This window comes from Balaenoptera borealis (genome assembly GCF_965194805.1).
Source record: "Balaenoptera borealis genome assembly, chromosome: 8".
NCBI classification, from domain to species: domain Eukaryota; kingdom Metazoa; phylum Chordata; class Mammalia; order Artiodactyla; family Balaenopteridae; genus Balaenoptera; species Balaenoptera borealis.
Window position 1 is genome coordinate 53,169,241 of NC_138865.1, and position 23,681 is coordinate 53,192,921.

General features: G+C 37.6%; 1 protein-coding gene across 3 annotated transcripts in view; it reads left to right on the plus strand.

Annotated features, from left to right (window-relative positions):
- Positions 1-251: 251 nt before the first annotated feature.
- Positions 252-23,681, plus strand: part of MLLT3 (MLLT3 super elongation complex subunit) — a 249,382-nt gene continuing 225,952 nt past the window's right edge. The window contains exons 1-2 of one of the 3 annotated variants that reach the window (XM_082401004.1): positions 252-504; positions 1,876-2,056. In XM_082401004.1, coding sequence (XP_082257130.1) covers positions 493-504; positions 1,876-2,056 — 193 coding nt within the window. In that variant the 5' untranslated portion in view covers positions 252-492. Of the gene's footprint in view, positions 505-797; positions 952-1,875; positions 2,057-23,681 lie in introns of those variants that run through there. The other 2 variants (XM_082401006.1, XM_082401005.1) reach the window with 2 other exon arrangements.

The following is a 23,681-nucleotide window of genomic DNA, read 5'->3' on the forward strand; positions in this document are numbered from 1 at the left end:
CCCCTTCCCCGCCCTTCTCCCTACTTCCCCCCACCCCCCAGCAGGAACCTGTTACTTTAAGCGAGGCGTTCCAGTGTGGCGGTGCGGGCTGCCGGGGTTTCGGGTGGGTGGCCGGTGATTGGCTCTTTCGAGCTCCCCCTGGCTCGCTCGCTCGGCCTCCCCGCCCGCTCCGCCCCGCCCGCGCGCCCTCCCTCCGCCCCGTGAGGCTCGGAGCCCCGGTGTCAGGCGCCACGGCGCATGCTCCGGAATCTCATCCTCTGGCCCTGGAGCTGCTGCTGCTGCTGCTGCTTTTGCTTTTGGGGCTGAGTTTAATAAGCGAGCGAGCGAGCGAGCAAGCGAACGCGGGGGGAAAAAGACAGAGAATGTCCGCCATCTACCCTCCGCTCCTGGGCGCGCTCTCATTCATAGCAGCCTCTTCATGAATTACAGCTGAGGGGGGCGGGGGAGGGGGGGTACCACACAACACCCCAGCAAACCTCCGGGCCCCCAGGCATGGCTAGCTCGGTAAGTACATGCAAAAATAATAATAAAAGACCCCCACCCCCCGCCTTTCCTCCCTCGCCCTGCGCCGCCGCCGCCGCAGCCCAGACAGCGCCAGCGCTCCGCGGTTCCAATTAGAGAAAGGTTGGTACGGCTTGCAGGGAGCTGCTGCCTCTCCCTCAGCCTCCGCTCCCCTCCCTCCCTCCCCCCCCCCCGGCGCGCGCACACACACACACACACACACTCACACACTAACACACACTCGCCCCTCCACCCCCCGCGCCTCCCTCCTCGCCTCTCTTTGCAATCGCAAGAAGCGCACTCTCGCTCACACGCGCGCACTCACACACACACTCACACACGGTGGAAGGAGGCGAATAATAACTCAGCCATATTTCAGCTGCCGCCGCCGCCGGGAGCCGCGGGCACAGTCCGGGGACGCGGCGAGCAGCCTCGCCGGCCGCTACGATGGTGCGTTCTCCGCGGCGCGCGAGTGTGAGCCGGAGTGTGCGGGCTGACAGCGGCGGGGCCGCACGCAACTTTGCCCCCGCGCCGGGTTGTGCGCAGTCGGGGCTCGGCGGCTGTCCGCCCGCCGCCCTGCCTTTCTGAATTTCATTTTTGGGGGGAGGTGGGAGGTACTTTGGGGCCACTTTGGCTCTTGGAAGTGTGTTGCGGGGGCTCTCTTAGGCTGGCCTCGCCGGTCGCGTGGGGCTTTTCGCTGGGGGGGGTGCTGGGTACCTTAAGTTATGGACGCCTCGGCGTGTTTTCCTGCGGGCGTGTGTGTGTGCGTGTGTGTGTGTGTGACGACGTCTCACTTTTGTTGTGCACGAACCCCGTGGTAAGAGCACGGGAGTTTGTGCCCATCGGCGGAGGCTGCCTGTAGTTTCCATTCCGCCTGGCACAGCGCTCCACACGCACGCACACACACACGTACACAAAGACTTCCTCGGCGTGTGCCTGTCGCCGCGGCACTTTCGGGGTGGGGGCTCGCCAGAACCCCCCTCGGGGGTCCCAGTTACTTGCCCTCCCACGCCGGGCAGCCGCCCGGGCATCGCCTTCTAATTGTCTCTAATTTGTTTCCGATGCATTCGTTGTCGTGCTTGTAGTGGATGAGCGTGCTCGCCCCTCTTTACCCCCCAACAACCGGACCCCCCTTCCCGATCGGGGGTAACATTCCGTTACAATCCCGGCGGGTGTGGATGCGGGCCCGGGGGCGTGTATTTGGGGGTGTGGGGTGTGCGCGCCCACGCGCGTGAAACGTGGATGCAGAGGGCACCGCCGTTTCCTTTTATGTGCGTTTCAAGAAGGAGGAAAAAAAATGTCAGGCGTAATGTTCAGTGTCGAACGGTCGCCTTCCTGTTGTTCACGGCTGTCTCTCCTCCCCCCTGCCCGCAGTGTGCCGTGCAGGTGAAGCTGGAGCTGGGGCACCGCGCCCAGGTGAGGAAAAAACCCACCGTGGAAGGCTTCACCCACGACTGGATGGTGTTCGTGCGCGGCCCGGAGCACAGTAACATACAGCACTTTGTGGAGAAAGTCGTCTTCCACTTGCACGAAAGCTTTCCTAGGCCAAAAAGAGGTAGGGCTCGAATACAAAAGGAGCTTGATAAAAAATGTCTTTGCTGGAGGAGGAAACAATCGCTTGGCCCGGGCGGTCCCCCTGCCCCTCTCCCCGCCCCCCGCGTCGCGCTCGCTGGCGTAGCTCGGGACCGGGGTGCGCGGCGCCGCGCTGGCCAGGTCCCCGCTCCCGCCCGCGCGCGCGCCACTTCGGCTCCGTGAAAGTCACCGCAGAGAAAGGACTGTCAGGTGTCGAGTGTTTATTCATCCCAAGCCAGCCCTCACCGGTCCTCTGGGGTTAGCCGCGGGTTCTGCGGGGAAGGTGCAATTAGTTGTTGGGTTTGGAGGCGTGGGGAGCGGGGCTGGAGGGAATAAACAGCTTGCGCCTTTTTTTGTTTTTAAACCTGGAGAAATTGAGATTTACCTGTGTTGTTAGCAGAGGATGCATGGGATGTACTTATTGTTCCGTCTTGAGAAGTCGCCTGTCTTTAAGGTCTTTTCTGCCTTCCTCCCTGTGTATGAGGCTTTAGGTACCAGTTGTCATAGACTTTTCTTTTTGTGGGTTAGCCACCCCGACCTCCCACCGTCAGGATTTATGTTCGGTTTGGGGCGGGGGCACTTACTGGTCCCTAGCTCCCCGATGGCACTTGGTTGCTCATTCGATTTTGAGCAGCGTTCAGAAGTGTCTGCCCCATGTGATCTGCAGGGAAGAGAGTCCCTGCAAAGGTCGAAGCTAAGTTTCAGAGCAACGGTGTTGTCTTGCCTTCTGCTTCATTCCTTCCTCACCTTGGTTTTTAGCCTTGGTGTCTGGTTTGCATAATTCTGCTCAGCCTCTGCGGTCCCAAACATTTTCCATAAAGGACAGTTTTGAAAAAAGAGGAACAGAGTGTTATTTTGCAAGAAATTTAAAGAGGGTTTGAGAAATCCCCATTTCTGTTCCCTTCAGCCTCTGGAAAGCTACTGTCTGGTTGTTTTAGTTGGATTAGTGGAGGTAACAGTACAAATACAATAAGGTGCTTTGTTTGTGAGCAGGTTTATTTATCTAAGTCGACACAATGGTTAGTAGTTATCTTCCATTTGATCCGTAATCTTTATTGGCATCTAGAACTCCTGCAGTTTCTTAGCTTAACATCATAATAAATCCATTCTGCTTAGAGCTACGTGGAAATTATTGAACATTCAGGGGCTTGAATAAAGGAGAAATGCTCTGTGCCTTAGAGGTGGGAGAGGTTTATGTTAATGCTTATTTTTGTTTCCAGAGCTCTTGTAATGGGACTTAGGATTGTATGTTTTGCCTATAGTGGTTTGTTTTATAGCTGCTCTTGAAAACTCAAACAGTTGAATTTGATGTGCTTTGCTGGATGGTTAATAAATGAATCCAGCGTCTAAGAGAGGGGTAGGGATATGCATGGTCTATCGGAAATAACATTTAGATTTTGTTAGCATTTTATATCAGAATATAGCCAGAGATATTATACTTAAATTTTCCTCCAAACTGTAATGAAGATGAGTATTGTCAAGTTTCTGTCATTATGTGAGGTTGGGTCTGATGCTTTTTGCAATCTCGCTTTCCCTTTTCCATGTGTCCATAGAGCCACAGCAGAGGAGTTTAAACAAAAGAAACCACCTTCTAAGATCCTTTGTACACACTGTTACAACTACTTGCTGTTATACATTTCAAGATGAAATACCCTTAACAACAACAACAACAACAAAAGCAATATTTATTATATTAGGAAAACTAAGCCAGCTGGCCGAAGATGTAGCTCTTAAGATAACTTTGTTTAGGCACCTTAATAATCAACAAATTGGCATTATGAAATTAAAGATGATCAACCTCTCCATATTTCACCACTGTTTCTCTGCTTCAGTGGGTGTGTGTGGTTTCCTTTTATTTCCCATACTTAATGATTTTCTGTCCAGCCTGAGGGTATGTGAGAGTGGTGTCTGTACAGCCCACACCTGGGAGTTTTGTTGCTAGGTGTGGTAAGTGGCTTGATAACACTGATGTCTTCTCAGACGCCTCTAGTGAGAGATGTCTGCTTGTTGGTTGGGCTCTTCAATTTTTATTCTCAACTGTGGAGTTTCTTTATGTAGTCTATAAGCCATTGTTTCAAAATGTTTATTTTTGGATTTTTATTTGTATGTGTGCTTCCCATGATGTGACAAGTCCTGGGAAAAATGCCAGCTTACATAGCCCAGGAGAGACCTTGTCATACTGTAATTACACATGATTCAGATTGCAAGAGAAGGTTTCTCTGTTCATTGGGAATAGTTAGTTGTAAATTAAGGTAACACCAAACATGCCACTTAATCCTGGGACTTATTTTTTGTCTTATAAGGTCTTTCAAAATGATAAGAATAAATACAGAATAAGAATGCCAGGCATTTCTGAGTCTACTTCCATACTTTTTTAAGGTGTTATATTTTTGATATTATGGACTATAAATAGGAGGATTGCAAATGGGAGAAACTGCAAAAATGGTTTTGTGAAAAATCTGAGTTACAAGAAATGCACATACTGTAAACTGTAAATGGCTATTAATAATGACAATTTAAATCACTTTCAATATATACGGTAGTTGATAAACAGAAGTGGGCTTAGATCTGAGGATGAACTGCTCAAGCCACAAAAATGGATGAGTTCTTAGTTTCATAAATCTTTGGTTTGGAAAAGCTAATTGATTTTCAGGTTGATTTCCTTTATTTCACAGTAATATTATGAGAACTTGTAGAGGAGGAAATTACAGTAAGTTCAACTTGTTGCCCAGTGAGAATTACGTATACAGTTTCAGAATTGAGCTAATTGGACTTGAATTAATAAGGTTTTACTCTGTCCTAAAGACAGTTTCAATTTAAAACTACTAGCACAAAGTCCTAAAAGAAGATTTTGATGAAATAGTGAAGCCTGGAATAGCCATTAGCCATTACAGAATCGGTAGGTCAAACTATAGTGCATTTTAAAACTATCTACTTGCAAAAAAAGACTATATTTTATTTATTAGTATCAAAGATTTATAATAGTCTGATATGACTGAAATGAATAGTCATATTCAAAACATTTCATTTAAAATATTAATGTTTTCATTTTCAGCATGATGTGAATTTGAGTGAACTTTCTTTCCAATTACTGCCATCCTTACTACTGCAGTCTGTTCCATTGACATTTATGATATGAAATCTGTTGCTTATTATTTTCTGTAAGCTAATTTGGCCACTGGTATGATTTGATAGCTTTTTATTTGTAGCCTTAGTTCTTTGAGTGGGCAGATAAAGCATGATAAATTTACACTTATAACTTTCCTTTGATTTAAGTGTTTGAGCCCAGCTTTACTGTGTAGTTCTGATTTGTGTTAAATAGTTTTCCGAAATAATTTGAATAACTTTTTATCAGGGTATCTAAAATTTGAGGGGTTACTAGTTGAAAATACGATGTGCACCTGAAGTGTTTTCTCTCCTGAGGTATTTAAAAGGTTTATGGAAAAAACAAAGATGGGTACTGACACATTCAGTGAGTGTTAATGAGATTTGTGTAGAGTTCTGTATGGAATTAAGATGACCAATGAGAACAGTTTTACAACTTGACATTTTGAAGCAACATAAAGTATAATTCACCAATTAAAAAGCTGAATTGCTGGAGGAAATCTCATGTGCAGTTAGTGAGAATGTAAATTGGGCACGGACATTTTGGAGGGCATTTGGCAAAATCTATTAAGATTTTAAATGTTTATACACATCGACCCAGCAATTTTACTTCTAGGTATTTTCTAACAGATACGGTGTCACAAATCCACAAAGTTACAGCATATTTTTTGTGACTCTATTTTGATAGCAAACATTTGGAAGCAAGCCATAGAAGGGACCTCAACTGGGTACAATTAGATCATGGTAATCTATTAAAAAAGAGGGTAAATCTATTTGTAGATAAAGAAAGATCTTCAAGAGATGGTAGGTAAAATAAGGCAAGTAGCTAAATCACTGTGATCCCATTTTAAAAATGTGTTTATACAAATAAAAAGTGTATGTGTGTATGTGTGTAAATAAATAAATTCTGCATGAATGGGCACCAAACTCTAATAGTTTTTTCTTAAGTGGGTGCTATGGTATTGGTGGTGATGAGGTTTTTTTTTTTGTAGTGTTTGATTTTTTAAAATAAATGTTAATTCTTTACATTTAAAGCATTCCAATGAGCACTTATTACTTTTTAAGATGAAAAAACAAGAGTAAAGGCCCAATATACACTACTGCCTTTCAGAGAGGGATTACCATGTAGCTCTCTAAAAGTGACCTTGAACTATCTTGGGTAGATATCATTGCACAGTGATAATTAGGGTTAGGAATTTCTATGTAAATTGTATCTATTAATATTGACTATATTCAAAATTAACCAGAAATAGTTTGAACAAATTACTTATTAATTTGTTTAAAGATAACAACCATCAACCTATTAGGTTAGCACATAAATACTATTTTAATGAAAAATTATTTTCTAAAACAAAAAGAAGAGTGAGAAGAGTGGCATCATTTATTTTTGTGTGTGTGAAAATCTCTTTAACATTTTGCTTAATAGAAGACAACTGGGTCTGCTTATGTCTTTTGTATTCAGTCTGTTGTGTTATCACACATCATGTAGCCTCTGGAAAACTCCACTGTACACTCAGGAGAGAATGAGAGTAAAAATGGCAAATAATGTCTTAGAGTTGTTATGAAAATAGCTTTAATTTTTCCAGTTCCTGGAAAAGATTTTGGGCATCCTGGGGTCCCCAGACTTGTACTCGGAGAACCTCTAATATAAAATATTCAACTTACAACCTGGCACAGATAAGCTGCCCTGTTATGTGGAAGCTAATTTTCTTTGTAGCCGTTATTATTGTTGCTAGTAAAAATACCCATTTCCTGGAAAGAGAAAAGATAAATCTTCCAAGGTATTTGCATGGTTAAATTCCAGTGTAACAATTAGCTAGTGATTTTTTTTCCTAAAAGGAAAATCCAAACTTGGTTTTACTGGCCATATTTTACAGTTAACATTACTGTCCATTTTATGGTGCAGAAGCCTTTTACATCTATTATTTTAGGTAACCCTCTGTAGAAGTACCTTTGGGAGGTAGATAGGGCAGGGGGATCCGTTGGTTTCATAATTTTTCTTTAAAGATTTTTTGTTCCTTCTCTTTGTTCTTTGAAGTTTCCTTCTAATGGTCTTCCATGGACCAACCTTAGCCCTTTAGCTCTTTTCCTGGTCATCTCTTACAGATGATCCCCACTACTTAACACAGCTTTTACAGTTCTAAGATGTGGAGCTTTTTTTGTTTTTTATCTCTTAGTGACTTAAGTCTTCAAAAGAGAACTTGGAAAGTTTAGATATTTGGGAATGGGGGGGAATTGTTAAACACAATTATAGCAATTATGTAATTAAGCAAGGACTCGATATGTTACTGAACTTACTGGACTTTAATCTTTATTGTCCAGACTTGAGGATACTTTTGATCTCTAAAACAATGTTTCACACTGTCCTAATGGAAATAATACAGAATTCTGTGGGTTTTTTCCCCTTGGTTTTTATACTTTCTTTTTGTTTTTATGTTTTCACTACTCAGTGAAGCAGCTAACATGTAGAAGGAGAGGTTCTCTTGTCTCAGTGATACAAATTAATATTCTTTTAAAACATTTTATTTTGTGTGTGTGTGGCCAGAGTGTCTTTACTTCTTTCTTTTCCTCATAATGTATACTTTAATGCTTTAATATTCTATTCTCTTGTATTTTGTGGTTCTCCTTATTCTTGTTTGTAGTGCTATATTCACTTTTGGGAATATGATTTGTCTGAAAAGAGTCTTTGCATAAATAATTTCCCACTGATGATATTACAGGTAATTGACAAGTTTTTGTTATGTTATAGATCATAGAAATTGAGAAATTACATTGCACAATTGTACAATTCAGCTTTTATGAAGAATGCAAACATTAATTTTTTTACATGCAAATGAAAATTGTATTTTCTAATTTATACATATGTGTTCACTGTAGAAAAACCAAACCATAGTAATATAAAGAAGGAGTTACCTGAAAATTCTTCATAGATAACCATAATTAATATTTTGGTAGGCATCTTTTTATATTTATGTATACACACAAATATAAATTAACTTTAACATTAATTCATTCAACAAGTGTTTTTTGGAGCTCCTATTATGTGTCTAGAATACTTCTAGGAGTTGGGGATGAAACACAGATGAGCATTCCTACCCTCATGGTATGTGGTGGGATATCTTTTTAAAGCTGAATTTGATGGTATCACATTAAATATAGATTTATTTATTTGAACATTTATATTGTTCTTAGTTTTAATTTGTTATGAATAATGCTATGATGAACATCCTTGATATTCATTTTTATGGTTTTTGCAATAATTTCTTTATGTATATAGATTTTACATTTTGATATTCATTACCAAACTTCCCTTCAAAAAGATTGTACCAGTTTATACTTCCCTAGGAGTTGGGAGACTGCCCATTTCCCCACGTGGTTGCCAATTCTGGGGATTAAAAGATTTTTTTTTTTTTATCTTTGCCAATCTGCTGCATGAAATGATACCTCATTTTTATTTGCATTTATTTGATTAGTAATGCCACATATCTTTATATGTTTATATATTTACCATTTGCTGTTTGTGATATGCTTGTTTTGTGCCCTTTTTGTATTTCTCAAAAAAAAGGGGGGGGTATAGGAAAATACAAAGGGAAGAATGATAGAACAAACATTCAAATCCCCACTGCCAAGAATGAACAGATGTTTGCATTTTATCATGTTTGATTCCTTGTTGATTTTTAGGGAATCAAGTATTATAGATGTGGCTCAAGTGTTTAAATATTTCCCAACCTTTTCTTCCAACTCTTCAGCCTTTTTCCTATCTATTTATGTACATTTGCACATTTATGTTGCTACAGGTAGTAGTATATTGTGTCTTAAAATCTTCATGAAGAGTATCATACTGGGTGAATCATTTTTTTCAACTGAGATATAATTCATATACCATAAAATTCACCCCTTTAAAGTGTAAAATTCAGTGTTTTTTTAGTATGTTCATAAGATTGTGCAGAAATTACTATTTAATTCTAGAACATTTCCTTGAGTCAATAATTTTGCATCTTGCTTTTCCCCCCTACTCAATATGTTTTTGAACCTTTTGCCATTTCATCTTTAGAGAGCCAACTCATTCCCTTTAATTTTTTCTGTTTAGTATTTTGTTGTAGGAATATGTTCTATGCTTACTTTTCTGTTCTTCTGTTAAGGACTATATAGGTCATTTTCTGTTCTGTGCAGTGACTGTCTTTGTACTTGTTACCTTGTACAAATTAAAAAGATTTTGGATATAGGCCTAGAATCCCAGTTGTGTGTGTGTTTCCATTTGCATTAGACATTGTCAGATTGCTCCACAAAGTAGTTGTGACAGTTCATACTCTGTCAGGGAATGAGTATCATTTTCTCTACATCTTTGCCAATGTAGGATATTTTAAGATTTGTTATTTTTGATATTAGTTGAAATACGGTGTCTTTTTGTTTTCATTTGCATTTCTCTGCTTCTTCACGGGGTTAAACATTTTCTATATGTTTACTGACCATTTAGATTTCCTCTTTATTGACTTCTTTTTATATCCTTTGTCTTAAAAAAAAAAAAAAAAGAAGAAGATTGGGATGTTTGTTTTTTCTTGTCTGTGGGATGTTAATCCTTTGTTACTTGTGTGGAAAACGTCCCATTTTTGTTTCTGTTTCTTGTAGCCTAATGTATGGTATCTTTTTGTCATACATAAGTTTTTAATTTTGTCAAATTGATCTGTTTTATTTTGTTTTCCTGTCTGGTTTTGGGGTTTTGTTGAAGAATATAATTTGTGGGCATGGTAATGTGCTTAACCAATAGGCTTCATATGTGTAGGATACAGTGAAAGGACCGGGGGAGGTGTAAATAGCAGAAAGAGGAGGTGTCTGCCTTCAGTGTGCTTGTGTCTTTCAGAGCTGGAAAGGACACTTGAGATTCTTCATCTTTGTTTACCCTCTCATTTTACTTTTAATCGGAAGCCTAGTAATGTGAAGTGATCTTGCATGTAGACACAATGAGTCAGAAGTATGCTGGTGCAAAGATAACTAGTAATAAATGGTGGTAAATGTTTACTTTTGAAACACTGAGTAATTATTCACTTATATTAGCAGACACATGTTCGGCCATAGCTGCTTTTGTAGACATGATCTAGGACTTAATTAAGTGGTGGTAACCATGGTAGGTACTGTTTAAAAGGAAGAGCTTCTCAAGCTACTTTCAGGCAAAATCGAATTCATTTTATGGATTAATTGAAGGTTTTCCTTTGAGATTAAATCATTAGGAAAAATTGTGACGGAATGGTAGGTATTCCCTGATATGTTGTACCCCCTCCATCATAAGATTGCAGTTCCTTGAAGGATCCAGAACATTGTGTTAAGAAATAATGTTGCATGACCTAATCCTTTGAACTTAAGTGTGTTAAGTTTGTAGTGACTGAGGCCTGAAGAAGGCCTCAATTCCGTTTATCATGGAATTTCTAAAAAGATAAGACTAGCATCTGGGTGTGATTTAGTTGGTATGTAGTAGTTAACGATTAACTTTTTGGATAAAATCAAGGCACCATCATTTTTTTATGAAAGAAAATTATGGGTTATCTTGAACTTAATTCTGAGGGCCATTTATTTAAAATAATGTTCATAAGTGATTATAAAGATCAGTTGAATTTAATTAGTTATTACCCATGTTAGAAGATTGATATTCTCAGAGCCAAATAAATTTTAATACATTTAATTTTGCCAAACATGAATTTTTTTCTTTGTTCCTTTCCAGCAGAAATCATTAGTTGGTTATTTTCCCATCAATACCAGGCCAAATGTTATGTGCATGTATTGATTTTTAAAAGCAAAATATACATTAACAATTTCCTAAAATATTAATATAATAACAGTGGCCTAGACAGTAGAGAGATTTACTTTCCTCTTAATGTTTCTGGATATAAATTTAGTCTGCATGATGCCTTTAATTTTTACAGATAGGTTTTATGCTCTCCTTCCCCTTTCCTCTCAGGGTGGTGTTGGGGAAGATTAACGTCACATTATTCCAGGTGTCTATTTATTTTGGTAAGCATTTATAGCATTTTGAGTGTTTAAAAACAAGGTTCATTGTAGACTTCATGTCATCCATACCTTTTACCCGAAATACTCCATTCATACGAGTTGCTGCATAATGAAAGCTTTCTTTGTGTTGAAGAAGTATTCTTCTATTTTACAAAATGTTTTTTTTCGTTTGAGTTCTCTCCTTGTTCCTATAATATAAGCAGCTGTTTTGTACTGACTGTTATTGAAAAACAGAGAGTCAGGCTATTGGGATTTGGTTGCTTTTAGTGGGATAGGTTATGCAAAATGTTGACATAGCGCCAGATTGTCTTGTCAGAGATGCTTGTTTTATGACTTTTCCTACCTGTGTCCACAAGTAGCACAGAGCAGTGGGCAGCTACTTTCCTCATCGTATGGAGCACCAGGCACGCATTACATGTTTCAGCCAATCCAGCGCTCACCTCTCCTTGTGTATGTATCTATTGTTCCTGCTGTGTTGCATTAGAGTTACACATCCAAGGAGATGGGGCATATATTATCACTGTGGATAGTACTCATACCTTTCATCAATGTAGTCTATAGACATTAGACTTTTTGGGCAAAAATATAACATCAAAGAGGATATCACAAGTCAGAAAGAGTTTGAGAATCTTGATTTAAGCATCCCCTTTTCTAAATGATAACTTATTACTCTGTCTTCTGAAACTTATTTCTTCTGTACCTCTAATAACTGGCTTTGTGTAAACAGAACCACCACTTGAATTCAGCAGGAAACATTGTGTCCGCTGAGAATCACATTTTCTAGAACGGGTTTTAGCTTATTAGTTATAGGCAAAAATGAATTTTTCTCCTCTTCTATCTTTTCTCCCTTATACTTTCTTACCTACTCCAAGTGCTTGTTTAAAAGCTGGACACAAATTTGAGCAACTTGGCCAGGTCTATCATTTTTTTACTACTTAATCCATGAAATACAACTAGCCTTTTACCTTTAAAAATAGGAGTCAGATGTATTCCAGTAACGGGTAGGAGCAGTATTTAGCAGGGCAGCAGGAAAGGCCCTGGCCTGGGAGGTAAAAGGGATGTGTTTGGACTGAGTAAGCTCTGTGTTTGGGCTTTTCCAGCTCTGAAATATTATTTTTCCTTAGTTTTTAAAAAAGGATAAATTCTGAGTGTGTCATTGATCTAGTGTTTTTATAACGATGAAATAACTACCACTTATTACATATCAACTGTATATTGGTTATCATGTTAGGCAATAGGCATGTGCTCATGTGTTTAATTGCTCACTTTTCATAAACGTAGTAATTTGGAGAATGATTTTTTGAAAAAAACAAAATGTTGATATGAATTTCAGTATATTGGAATTTTACCATTTAAATGGTGTGTGAACAGTGGAATGGGTAAAAGACTTGTTGAATATCAGAGAAATAGAAGATAGCATGGGTAATTCACCAAGTAGGTGGTTAAGTTTTGGTTATGAAAAGTTACTTTCTGACTATATTTGTGCCGTTTATATCAACTATCAACTACTTCTTGTAGGTTGGGGCAGTCCAAGAACTCATGAGACTCTGTGTTTATTTGAAACTTCTCCTTCAAATGTGGCTCTTGACCAGGTCATTAGATCACTGGGTTTTTTTCTTGAAAGTTAACTGACTTTTTTTTTTTTAATTTCATATAACATAGGCCAGACCTTGAAATTTTGTCACTTGTTTTGCTTTTTTGAAGTATCATGTTTCAGATAACTGTTAGTGTTTCTATTATCAATAGAATAATAACTGGGGACTTGGGCTTACATTATCATGTGAACAGGTTAGAAGAAAGTATGTCAAATCTTTGATCACTCAACATACTTGCAGGGTTTTCTGTTTAATAATTCAGATGCTTAATTGAAGTTGCCTTGAAAAGCAAGTACTCTTTCAGTCTTTACTTGCAGCATGCTGCATAACTTTTAGGTTAAAGAAAAATAATTCTTGTTATCATTACAACTTGTTAAAGGGAATTGTCAAGTGACTGACTAGAGCCAACGATTTAACTTATACAAAAATACACAAATGCAAACATTTTAAAGAGAGCAGCAAATAAATGAGAATATACTTATGTTGTAAAAGCTACACAGTAGTTTGTAGTTAATGCTACTTAATATCTTTCTGTGGAGTCTCTTTTTTTGATTTATCATGATCATTGATTTTAGCAGGATTTAGTCCATTTTCTTTATACCAGAATGTTCAAAGTTGTTCATCTTTACCCACATTTGGAGAATTGTATGACAGATAAAAATACATCAGTGAAAAGATGGGAAGAAAATACTTTGCGCAGTGTTACAGAAGTTATCTCTGGGAGGTGGGATGTCAGGAAATTCTTGTCATCAGTAAAATTTGTTGGATTTTTCAAGCTTTCTTGAATGCTACATATTACTTATGTGAAAGTTAAACTAGATACTTAAATGTACATAAGGATGTGTTTATAATAAGCTTTTTAGTTTTTTAAAAATGTAATCTCATTTGGAACATAAACAGGAATGTCTTCCCCAAGGAACATTTTCACATTTTGTTATTAGAAATTTAACCACCATGTCATTCTTAGTGTTTTCTTTCAATATTACTATGAATATATGCATAAATATTTCATAAGTTGATTGTAAGTAACCTTTAAAGAGAAGGATGTAAATCATGTTACCTTTCTTAACAATTAATGTTGTGTTAAGGTGTAAAATTAATCAGATTAACCTGATTGACACATACATGCCACACAAAAATTTTTCTTTGTAACAGAAAGACAACCGTGTTTAATATTTCAGTACAGCATACATTTTTGGAGTACTTAGGAATGTTTTGAGAAGTTTTGACCTTTCTTACCTGTGGAGTTTTGATAAGTATGACTTTGTTGATTAATATGTTTATCTTGATGTGTAGTGGTAGAAAAATTTCCAGAGCCTACATCTGACTTTAAAAATTGTCTACAAATGAAAGGACTCTCATTATGTTTAGATATATGGTGATAGTGTTAGGAATAAATGGGGTCTATAGTTGGAAATAAAGATCCACTTCTAGCTTGTGAGTCTTTGTATATAATTTGGAAGTTAAACATTAAATTTTGAGAAAAAGTTCAAAAATAACTACCAAAACCAAGGCAAAAATAATGTTTGGGGCAGGGAAATAAGTAGTCCTTTTTGGATGGAGAATTGATGCATAATTGCATAAACACAAATACTATTTAGTATTAAAGAGGTTTCAATACTGTTTTATATATAGGCTACAAAAATAACTGAAAGTTAAAACATGAAATTACATTTTAATTTTCATTTTTTTATATACAATGCAGATAGATTGATATGAATATTCCTTAAACACAATTAAAAGAAATAATTTCTGCAAAATGAGGGAGTTAATTTTAGTTGTCTTAAAAGGTCTCTTTGCAATCTAAAGTTTATCTGATTAAGTCCATTATATTATGATTAATGGGAAAACATCTGTCTTTATTTTAACATTAAGAAATAAGCATTACAAGTGTACTATGCTCAGATGCATAGCAAAACTATATGTCAAATAAAAACAAATCTGTTTTCCCTTTAGCATTAGATGCTTTTACAAAATTCATAAATTATAGTTAGCCAGATTAATTCTGCCTTAGAATATAAAATATAAAAATTGATGTTTGTAATCTGAGCATTTCTTTATTTGCTACTTGAATAAGGTTGCCACTTTAGTTCTTTTGGGTAGCATTTGAAATAACATTATATTTCATGGGCTTTAATTTAGTTCTGCTGATAAATTTTTACTTAACTATTTCTATTCCTTTTGAGAATGGTAAATGGGATTCATAGTCGCCTGGATTTCTTTCTTCAGGATTAAGGTGTATATGAGAATGAGGAAAATATACTCTTCGGCACCTTGATTACAACTCACCATATTTGCTTGCTGTTGTTCTTATTAAATTAACTTATGTAGATGTCTTAACTGCAGATATAGAAAATAAAGTAATTGTTTTAAAACCTGTTTTAAACGAATACTCAGGGGACCAAGCTGAAGACTTGAGAGTTTGAACAATATGAAGACTTGGTTAGAATATTGCAGATTGTTAGAGCTTCCCAATTTGGCACTAAATTAAATAAATATACTCATAGAATTTTATTATAGGACAGACAAAGCTGTGGTCGACCAAGATAATGTGTAACTGGCTCTTATTTGGAGCATATAGAGTGGGAGCATATTTTGCAGTGAAAGGGGAACTAAAGGACAAGGTGTTCTCTACTTGTAAAGACCTCAGAGTTTTCTTTATGTTATTGTAGAAAGACATTATTTTTGCTTTGGCGTGCTTAAAACTAAAGGGCAAATGATCCAAAAGAATAATCTTGAAATTCAATAGCAAGAAAACTACTTGACATTGTGGGCTGGAGGCCAGCAAACGTGTTGCTTTCATTGAATGCGTGGGAAATGGGGCAGGCCTGGAATTTAAAGAGACAGGGTGCAGTACCCTAGAAAAGAAAAGCCCTCCTGTATGATTTGCTTACATGGAGGAAAAAAATAGACTTAAAGTTTTCTCTGAGGGATCTTTATTGGATCAACTATTGAAGGCATTGAAAGACACTGAGTGAATTTTTCCCGACTCCACCTCCCATCTCCTTAGCCATCTTCTCTTGTCTGAAATTGGTGCCGAGTAAAACTGTTTATAGCAGAGGAGAAGCAGCTTTTCAAATAAAAGTACTTTCTAGCCTGTTCAAATGGAGGATAATGTAATTCTCTCTGAGACTGAGCACTTATTACTTTGTTTATGTAGCTCTTTAAAAAGGGGGTGCCTGGCATGAGGAAGGGGGGGTACCGTAGGAACCTCTGCTTTAGAAATTACTGTTTTTTCTGTGTCTGAGTTTTCCTCCCCATCCACTCATGAATCCCCCTTCTCCCCCTCCCCCCACCTCCCACAATCCCTCAATAAAATAGTATTTAAAAGACTTGAATCACCAGTCCTATGTAGCAGCTTCTTGCTGGAGGCAGTAATGTTGTACTGTTTTCAATGGGTGGTCTGGAATCTCCATGGGAGATTTTTACAGGCAGTGGGCTCCAAGACCCACTAAGTGTGTTATATTGAACGTAACCCGTTAAGTTCCCGAGCCATCGAAAATATACAGAGATAGTTTTACATTATTGAAGTCCCATCGTTAATTACTTGCAAACCAATTTATTTGATTTTATTTGAAGAATTTATGGCTTAAATCCCTGAAAGTGACTCATATTAACCCAGTATTTGAGGTTTACTTTTTAAAACAAGTAAGACATTCATATATATGTCAATTCAGGAGTACTCATTTGTGAGTATATTTTATTTTTATTTTATTATTTTTTTTTAAAAGGTGGTATCAGTTTTTAAAAACAATTTATTTAATTTATTTTTGGCTGCATTTGGTCTTCGTTGCTGCGCGCGGGCTTTCTCTAGTTGCGGCGAGCAGGGGCTACTCTTTGCTGCGGTGCACGGGCTTCTCATTGCAGTGGCTTCTCTTGTCGTGGAGCACAGGCTGTAAGTGCGCGGGCTTCAGTAGTTGTGGCACGTGGGCTCAGTAGTTGTGGCTCGCGGGCTGTGGAGCGCAGGTTCAGTAGTTGTGGCGCACGAGCTTAGTTGCTCTGCGGCATGTGGGATCTTCCCGGACCAGGGCTCGAATCCGTGTCCCCTGCATTGGCAGGTGGATTCTTAACCACTGTGCCACCAGGGAAGCCCTGTGTGTATATTTTAGTTCATAGATGTTTTTTGTTTGTTTTAATTCTCCTCCTTTAGGGAACCAACACCTAGTAGTCATTTTCAAATGTTAAATAATTGAAGCCATATTTCTCCTAATTGAGATAGTGTACAATGATAGGATCTGTTATAATCAGAAAGTATATCAGGTATTTTTATAATCATTATCTCTTAGCTGTGGCATGTAGCATAAATATATATAAGCCTAAAATTTAACTAAAATTGCTTTGGGTCAAACCTTTGTAGAAGCACACAGGATTGGAATTATATCTTAAATACTGGATTAAGATTGCTTTTTAGAAAAAAATTGTTTTTTATGCAGACTTAAATAAAACAATACATTTACTTATACACTGTAAATATTGAAATGGGGAAGGCTGCAGTCATGCCTGTTCCTACATAATTTAGTTTAAAATTATTTTGGAGTTTCTCGTGTGACCCTGTGGTTATTAACCAGAGTGATAACATAACTTTGTTGGGTCACTGATTTGATTACTTTGTTTCCCTTATTCACATTCTTCACAAAATTGGTTTATGGAAAATGTTGAATTTCTATTTAAAATAAATATCTGTAAGTCCTGATTAGTTAGAAGTCTGAAATACCTGTTTTCCATAGGCTAAATAGAGAAGAATTTAGGAGTAGGCATCTCGGATATATTGATAATAAATGAATGATGATATATGATGAGAGAGCATTTTTGTTTGTTTTAAACAACGTCAGTAGTTTTAGGTGGAAAATTGTAATCCTTAAGGAATTGAGTTTGTTTCTTTTATAAAAATTAATATAAACTTGTTTTAGGTCATATAAAAATGGTATGAATTCTGCAGTCTTCACTGATAGAATCAAAGCTTTGTGGCTCAACAGTTTATAGCAATGACTAAATGTTTGCCTTTTCTTTTTTAGTTCAGTACTGGTCCTTGAATAGCTAAAAAGTTTTCCAGTAGTTTTTACAAGTGGCTTTAAAGAAGTGATAGCCATCTGAAGTTTATCTTGTGTAGCCAGTATTTAAAAGTTATTAAGGTTGTCTACACACAAAAAAGGAACAGCTCTTACGGCTATACATGTGAATAAAAGTTAAAAGTTGGTAAAATTAGCTTGTCAAGTAAACTTGACTGAGGAATAATTTTGTTTTCATTATCCATTCCTCTGGCTGAAAATGAAATAGAAACGATCTGGTTACTAAAGACCAGCGCTGTATTGGATCACTTCCTTGAGCTTTTGCTATGATCGTTAAAGGCAAAGTTAGACAGCTGCTGTAGATTTTGCCTGTGGCCTCACAAAAGAAATTGTTTAACCCTGTTAGTTTCAGACACTATCATTTCTACTTTGCAGATACACTTACTATGTTAGATATAAGTGATATACTTGCTGTGTTAGATATGGATCTCTATGATTATGATTTGAACTTCTGAATTATAGGAAGGTGGTGTAGCAGAAAATGAGTAATTTTAGCACTCTACTACAAAAACAGTTTCATGTCTTGGAATGTGACATATCTCAACATTTTTGCTTATATTCAGACAGATTTAAAAACTTCAACTTCTACTTTTCAAAGTTAGACTTTGCATTTGTATCTGAAGACCTCTAGGGAATTCTGAAAATTGTGAAAGTTGACTTTGACTTATACTCCATTATAATTGGATATTTAGATGTCCTTTTTGGGGCTTGAAGTTCAGAGGAACTACTAAGTCATTGACTTTAAAATCTCATTTTGGGTAAGTGTAAAATTAGAACAAGGCCATGTACTCCCGAAATTGATGTCATAATGTTAAAAATCCCAACGATGTTGGGTTCCTTTTGTATAATGCATTTGCATTATTACTATAGGTTTAAAGGGCAGGGAAATACTTTATTGTTCAAGCTGAAGAGGGCAAGATTTTGAAACCTACTGCTATGTGATTAAATCAGTGTGTTTGCCCTGAGGCTTCAGCCATTCAATCTGAATTCATAGTCTAAAATTTTGGATTCCTTCTCTGTTTGAAAAATAATACTTCTTGAAAATTTTAGGACTGCCTTTTCCCACTCACATGAAAACTATTGAGGGCAAATTATCAGGGTTAAGATTTTCATGCAATCAAGACTGCAGGTACATTTCAGAATTTTAAAGAGAAAGTTCACAGCCATTTTACATAAAATTTTACTGAGCTTTTCATTAATGTAGAATAACTGGTCTATAAGTACTTTATCAGTGAAAACTGCTCAGCATGTAAAACGAGGAGCAGAAGAGCACAAAGGCTTCCTGCAAATTAAGGGCACAATGAGTACTAACGGACTTTCCAGCCATCTCCAGCTGTGAGATTATTATAGTTTTTGCAAACCCTTTTCTCTCAAAACTAAATCAAGAATGGTAGAGTCCTGATAAAAAGAAGTGTAGAAAAGCCTAACTAATCCTTAGATGAGTTACTTCAAACGTGCCAAAATAGAATAAAATCAGTTAATAGCATGGATTAAAGGTTACTTTTAATGCATTTTTATCACTCACATTGAGAATTTTGTTGTATGTTGATGCATTTGGCCTGGGTTAAAAAAAAATTCAGAGGGAAAAATATAATTAAATGTGAGAGATTACACCATCACGTTGTTATGAGGAAATTTAGTACCAATGTTAGGTGCCAGATTTGACCTACGAGATAAAAGCTGTGTACTTGAGATCAGAGATGTAAGCAGGTGGCTCTAATTTTGAGTGGTAAGTTTTCCGGTTATAGTGAGAAGGCTCATCTATGTACTATTAAGAGTTGATTTATTATGTAGATTTAAAAAAACAACATGGCTCTCTGTCTTTGGAGAAATATGTACAAGTGGTTCCCTGGATATAAGAACGTGGAAGGCTGCTAAAATCAGATCTGGATTAATATTTTAAAAGTGCTTGATTCTTACAAGTGGTAAAGAGAAAAAGAAATAAGAGGCAGGTTTTGGGTACAGAGGTAGTCTTTACTATTTATGCAACATATGAAATGATCTCCTTTCATATACACAGGGAGACTATCATCTATACTTTTAATTCAGAATCACATGTTTGCCAACTGCTTATTCTGTGAAATACTTTTCCCACTTAACTGGCATATTATGATAGAGCTGCTAAAAATATTGGGTTAAGGAAAAACTGATTTGGTATGCTGCCACTGGTAGGAAGAATTTTAAAAAAAGTAATGTCTTCTCTTTTTGGTGCAGATATATAGGTATAGGTATGAGTGTGTGAGTATGTATGTGTGTTTGTATCAATCTTAATACAATTTTATTATATGAACCTGAGTAGTGGGAGATTTTATAATCATGTCACATTTGCCACTCCTCTAAGATGCCCAATTGTAAGTTTCTCTAATGGAACTTAGCATTTATTTCCTTGTAATAGACGTGTGTACTGTTTTTGCTGTGGCTTAATAGGAAATAGGCTGACTGGTCCTCCAAGCACATGTGTGTGCTATGTGTATTAGGTATTTGTATCTGCCATCCCACTTATAATTGTAGTGACTTTTCATAAGCCATGTGATAATAAAGTCCTTTTAATTTGTAGTCAAAACATACAATCTCCCATAAAGTTCCTCTACTTGATATTCTGACCAGATTTAACCTTATACAAAGAGCTTCCAGCTTGACTGCATTTTGCAACATTGAATAAATACTGCGCTGTATAGTTATTTATGTGCTCAAGAAGTTGAACTTTTCGTTCCATCCCAGTGTGTTCCCATGGGATATGTTATTCTAGTAAATCAGAAAATTTCTCTGAAAGCAAAGTAATTCTTAATTTTTGGAGGCTTGAAAGTGGGGAAATGCCCTATGCATGAGGGGGAAGAAATTCTAGTTGACTCTCATCGCTAAAAAATAATTCAGAGGACTTGGCCATCTTACATTCCCTTGGGGGAAAGAAACCCCACCACAGTGCTGCCGAATTGTTTTACTTCTATAGTTATGTCTTTGTGTGTTTATAGGAGTGGGAACATTTTATCTTCTGTGTTTCTGTTGAGGTTGTTTTTCTGCAGTGCCCCAAGAAAAGTCCTGGAAGCTAGCTTTGAAGCCCTGTGGACAAGCTTGATTTCAAAGAGCCAGAGGAATTCGGCAGTAATTGTTTTATGGCTGGCCAGAAATCAGACCTATTTGTATAGGTAGCACACAAAATAGCTGTGATTTGACAATTTGGTGCTATTTATACCTACCATAAAAAGAGAAAAGAAAAAGTTAAAGGGGTATTTTGGAAACAGGAACTAAGCTGTAAATGCAAATTGCTTCACCATTTTCTCAAAGGAACAAAAAAGGAAAGGGTTTAGGAAGTTTTTATTGAAGCTACGTTATTGAGGAACTGTCTGCTTTTAGGACATTTAATATTGTACTCACACTGAAACTACACTTCTTTCTGTTGGCAGTTTTTTTTCCTATTTCCATCTGATTAAAATTATTTTTGTGGAGCAAGAGAAACTCTCTGGAGGAGGGACAGTGAAAATCTCAAAAGTTTTCAACTCTCTCTTAACAGACCTTTAATATTTCATCTTACTGTTGTTATTTCGTTTGGGATAAGAACCATTTGTTGTTGCTAGAGTGAATTTTTTTCTTTCCAAATAAAAGTTATATTTTTGTCAAGCAGTCACAGGTTGTTTACTGTGGTAGTGGGTGAGGATTTGCCAGGTACATTTTCCTGGCTTTTAGGAAACATGCAGGAGAACTTTTTAATGACTATTCTTGATCTGTTAGCTTAGAGAAGTCTTTTTGAATACAAAGTGCCTAATTTGTGACTCTCACCTAGAGTATATTCCAAGCTCAAGGTGGGCGGTGTATCATGATTTGTCTGTACTTCAGTGAGCAGCCCAAAGTGAAGTTTGTTTCCAGAATGTCATTCAGACCTTCTGAGGTTGTCAGATGCTTCATTGTTTTGCCTTGAAACCCCCAGTCCTGAGAGCAGTCTGAGTCTGGGGGCAACGGTGCAGAGAAAAAGCAAGCACTTCTGTGATTGACTACACTTTTTTTTTTTTTTTTTTAAAGAAACCCTAGAAATGCCTTAGGGACTCCTGGGGCTTCGTCACATTTTAAAACCATCTTACCACTGAAGGCATTTCAGTGCTGTCGAATTGGGACTGTATTTATTTGCTTTGGTTTTAATTTTTTTTTTTTCCGTTGGATTCTGATCCTCCAATAATAAGGAGAGTGGTCTTTGTCAAGTGTACCTTAATTTCTCGGGGGAGGCCCTGTAGTTTTGATTGGATGAAAAGAGTTCACTGAGGGTAGGGAAAACGAAGAAGAAACGGGTGGAGATAAATCTGGTATTGGGACAGTCAGTTTTGTCTTTACTTGAATGAAGAGTTAGTTTAGTAATATGTGTGAAGGATCAGGAGCATCTGAATGAAGATTTAAAATGGGAATTTTCTAAAAACCTAAAACCTTAATTGGATTTCAAGATGGATTCCCTCTAGGGAAGTAGGTGTTTCTTCTCTATAGAGAAGAAACATTGTGGATTGCTGGTACTCCTCAGGAGTATGAAAACTCAGATAGGAAAAGGTAAGGACATAGGTAGTTATAGACCGTCTTTGTGGGTTGAGGATGAACTGTGGGTTTAGGGCTGGCTAATGAATCTAAAGTAGTGATCATTTATTCAGCCAACATAGAGTACATACTGTGTGACAGGAACTGCTCCCAACATTGACGATAACAGGAACTGAAGCAGTTCTTGTCTTCTTGGGGCACTTAGTCCGGCATCAGGCCTGACCAGAAAAAAAAAAAAAAAAATCGCAATACAGTGAGATGAGTGCTTTTATGAAGCGATGAAAAGCAAAGCTGTGGAAACAAAGTGCTGAGAGATTAGTTCTGCTCAAGTATCAGAATTTGAATTAAGTTAAAAAAAATTACAAGTGAAAAGTCTAATTAAAAAAAAGAATTATGTGGATTAAAAAATTATCCTGCCTCTCTCACATGGTTGGCATTTCATCTCTTTGATGTTTCCCTTCATAAGGCTGTGTGATGTTTTTAGACTTCCTGAACTCTCGGGGTTAGCACCATAGAATACAGGGTTATACAGCTGAAAGGAGGTAGGAAAGCAATTTATAGTTACTGAAGGTTTAATTCTGTACCCTGTTCTTCACATTTTACAGATGTAGATCCAAGACTCAATATTAAGTAACCTGTCCAAGGTCCATATCGCTTGAGTATAGTGACCGTATGTCCTGTTGGCTGGGGATAGCCCCAGTTTTTGTCTGTTGTTCTGTGTCACTCTCAAAACTGGTGCTTTTTGGATGATAGGCTGTATGATCACTTTGTTTTTGAGTGGCATAACTAAGATTTAAACTCGGGCCTTTTTGACTCCAGGTCTTAAGTTCACCACTGTTTTACCCTGTTTATTCTATGGTTCTGGGTCATGTCTCTATTTCCAGTTTGGTCTGGTAAGAAGGATTCTGAGACGTAGGTCTGGCTCAGTACGGTACTCAGTTCTTGGTTGGTGATGCTTCTCATGGGTGATGGAGAGAAACATGGAACTTTCATGCTACTTTTTTTTTTTTTAACATCCTGTCACTAAAACGTTTTAGAACGTAATTTTTCTTCAGAAATTTCAAAGGCATTTGAGCAACTTAATGTCTTAGGAGCATATTTGTAAATATCAGTCATCATTGCATGGTCCTAATCAAGAAAATTCTGGTGATTTGAGTCCTTCTGGATAAATGGAAATTTGGTGCATCTCTTGATCACTGAACAAGTTGCTTTTCCCTTTATTTTTGTTCCCTTTCCCCACCTAATCAGAAGCCTAGAGCAGCAGAACAAGGTTAGAGGAAAGTAGCTCTAATTTGGAAAAGAAAATTGGAAACTTATGTTC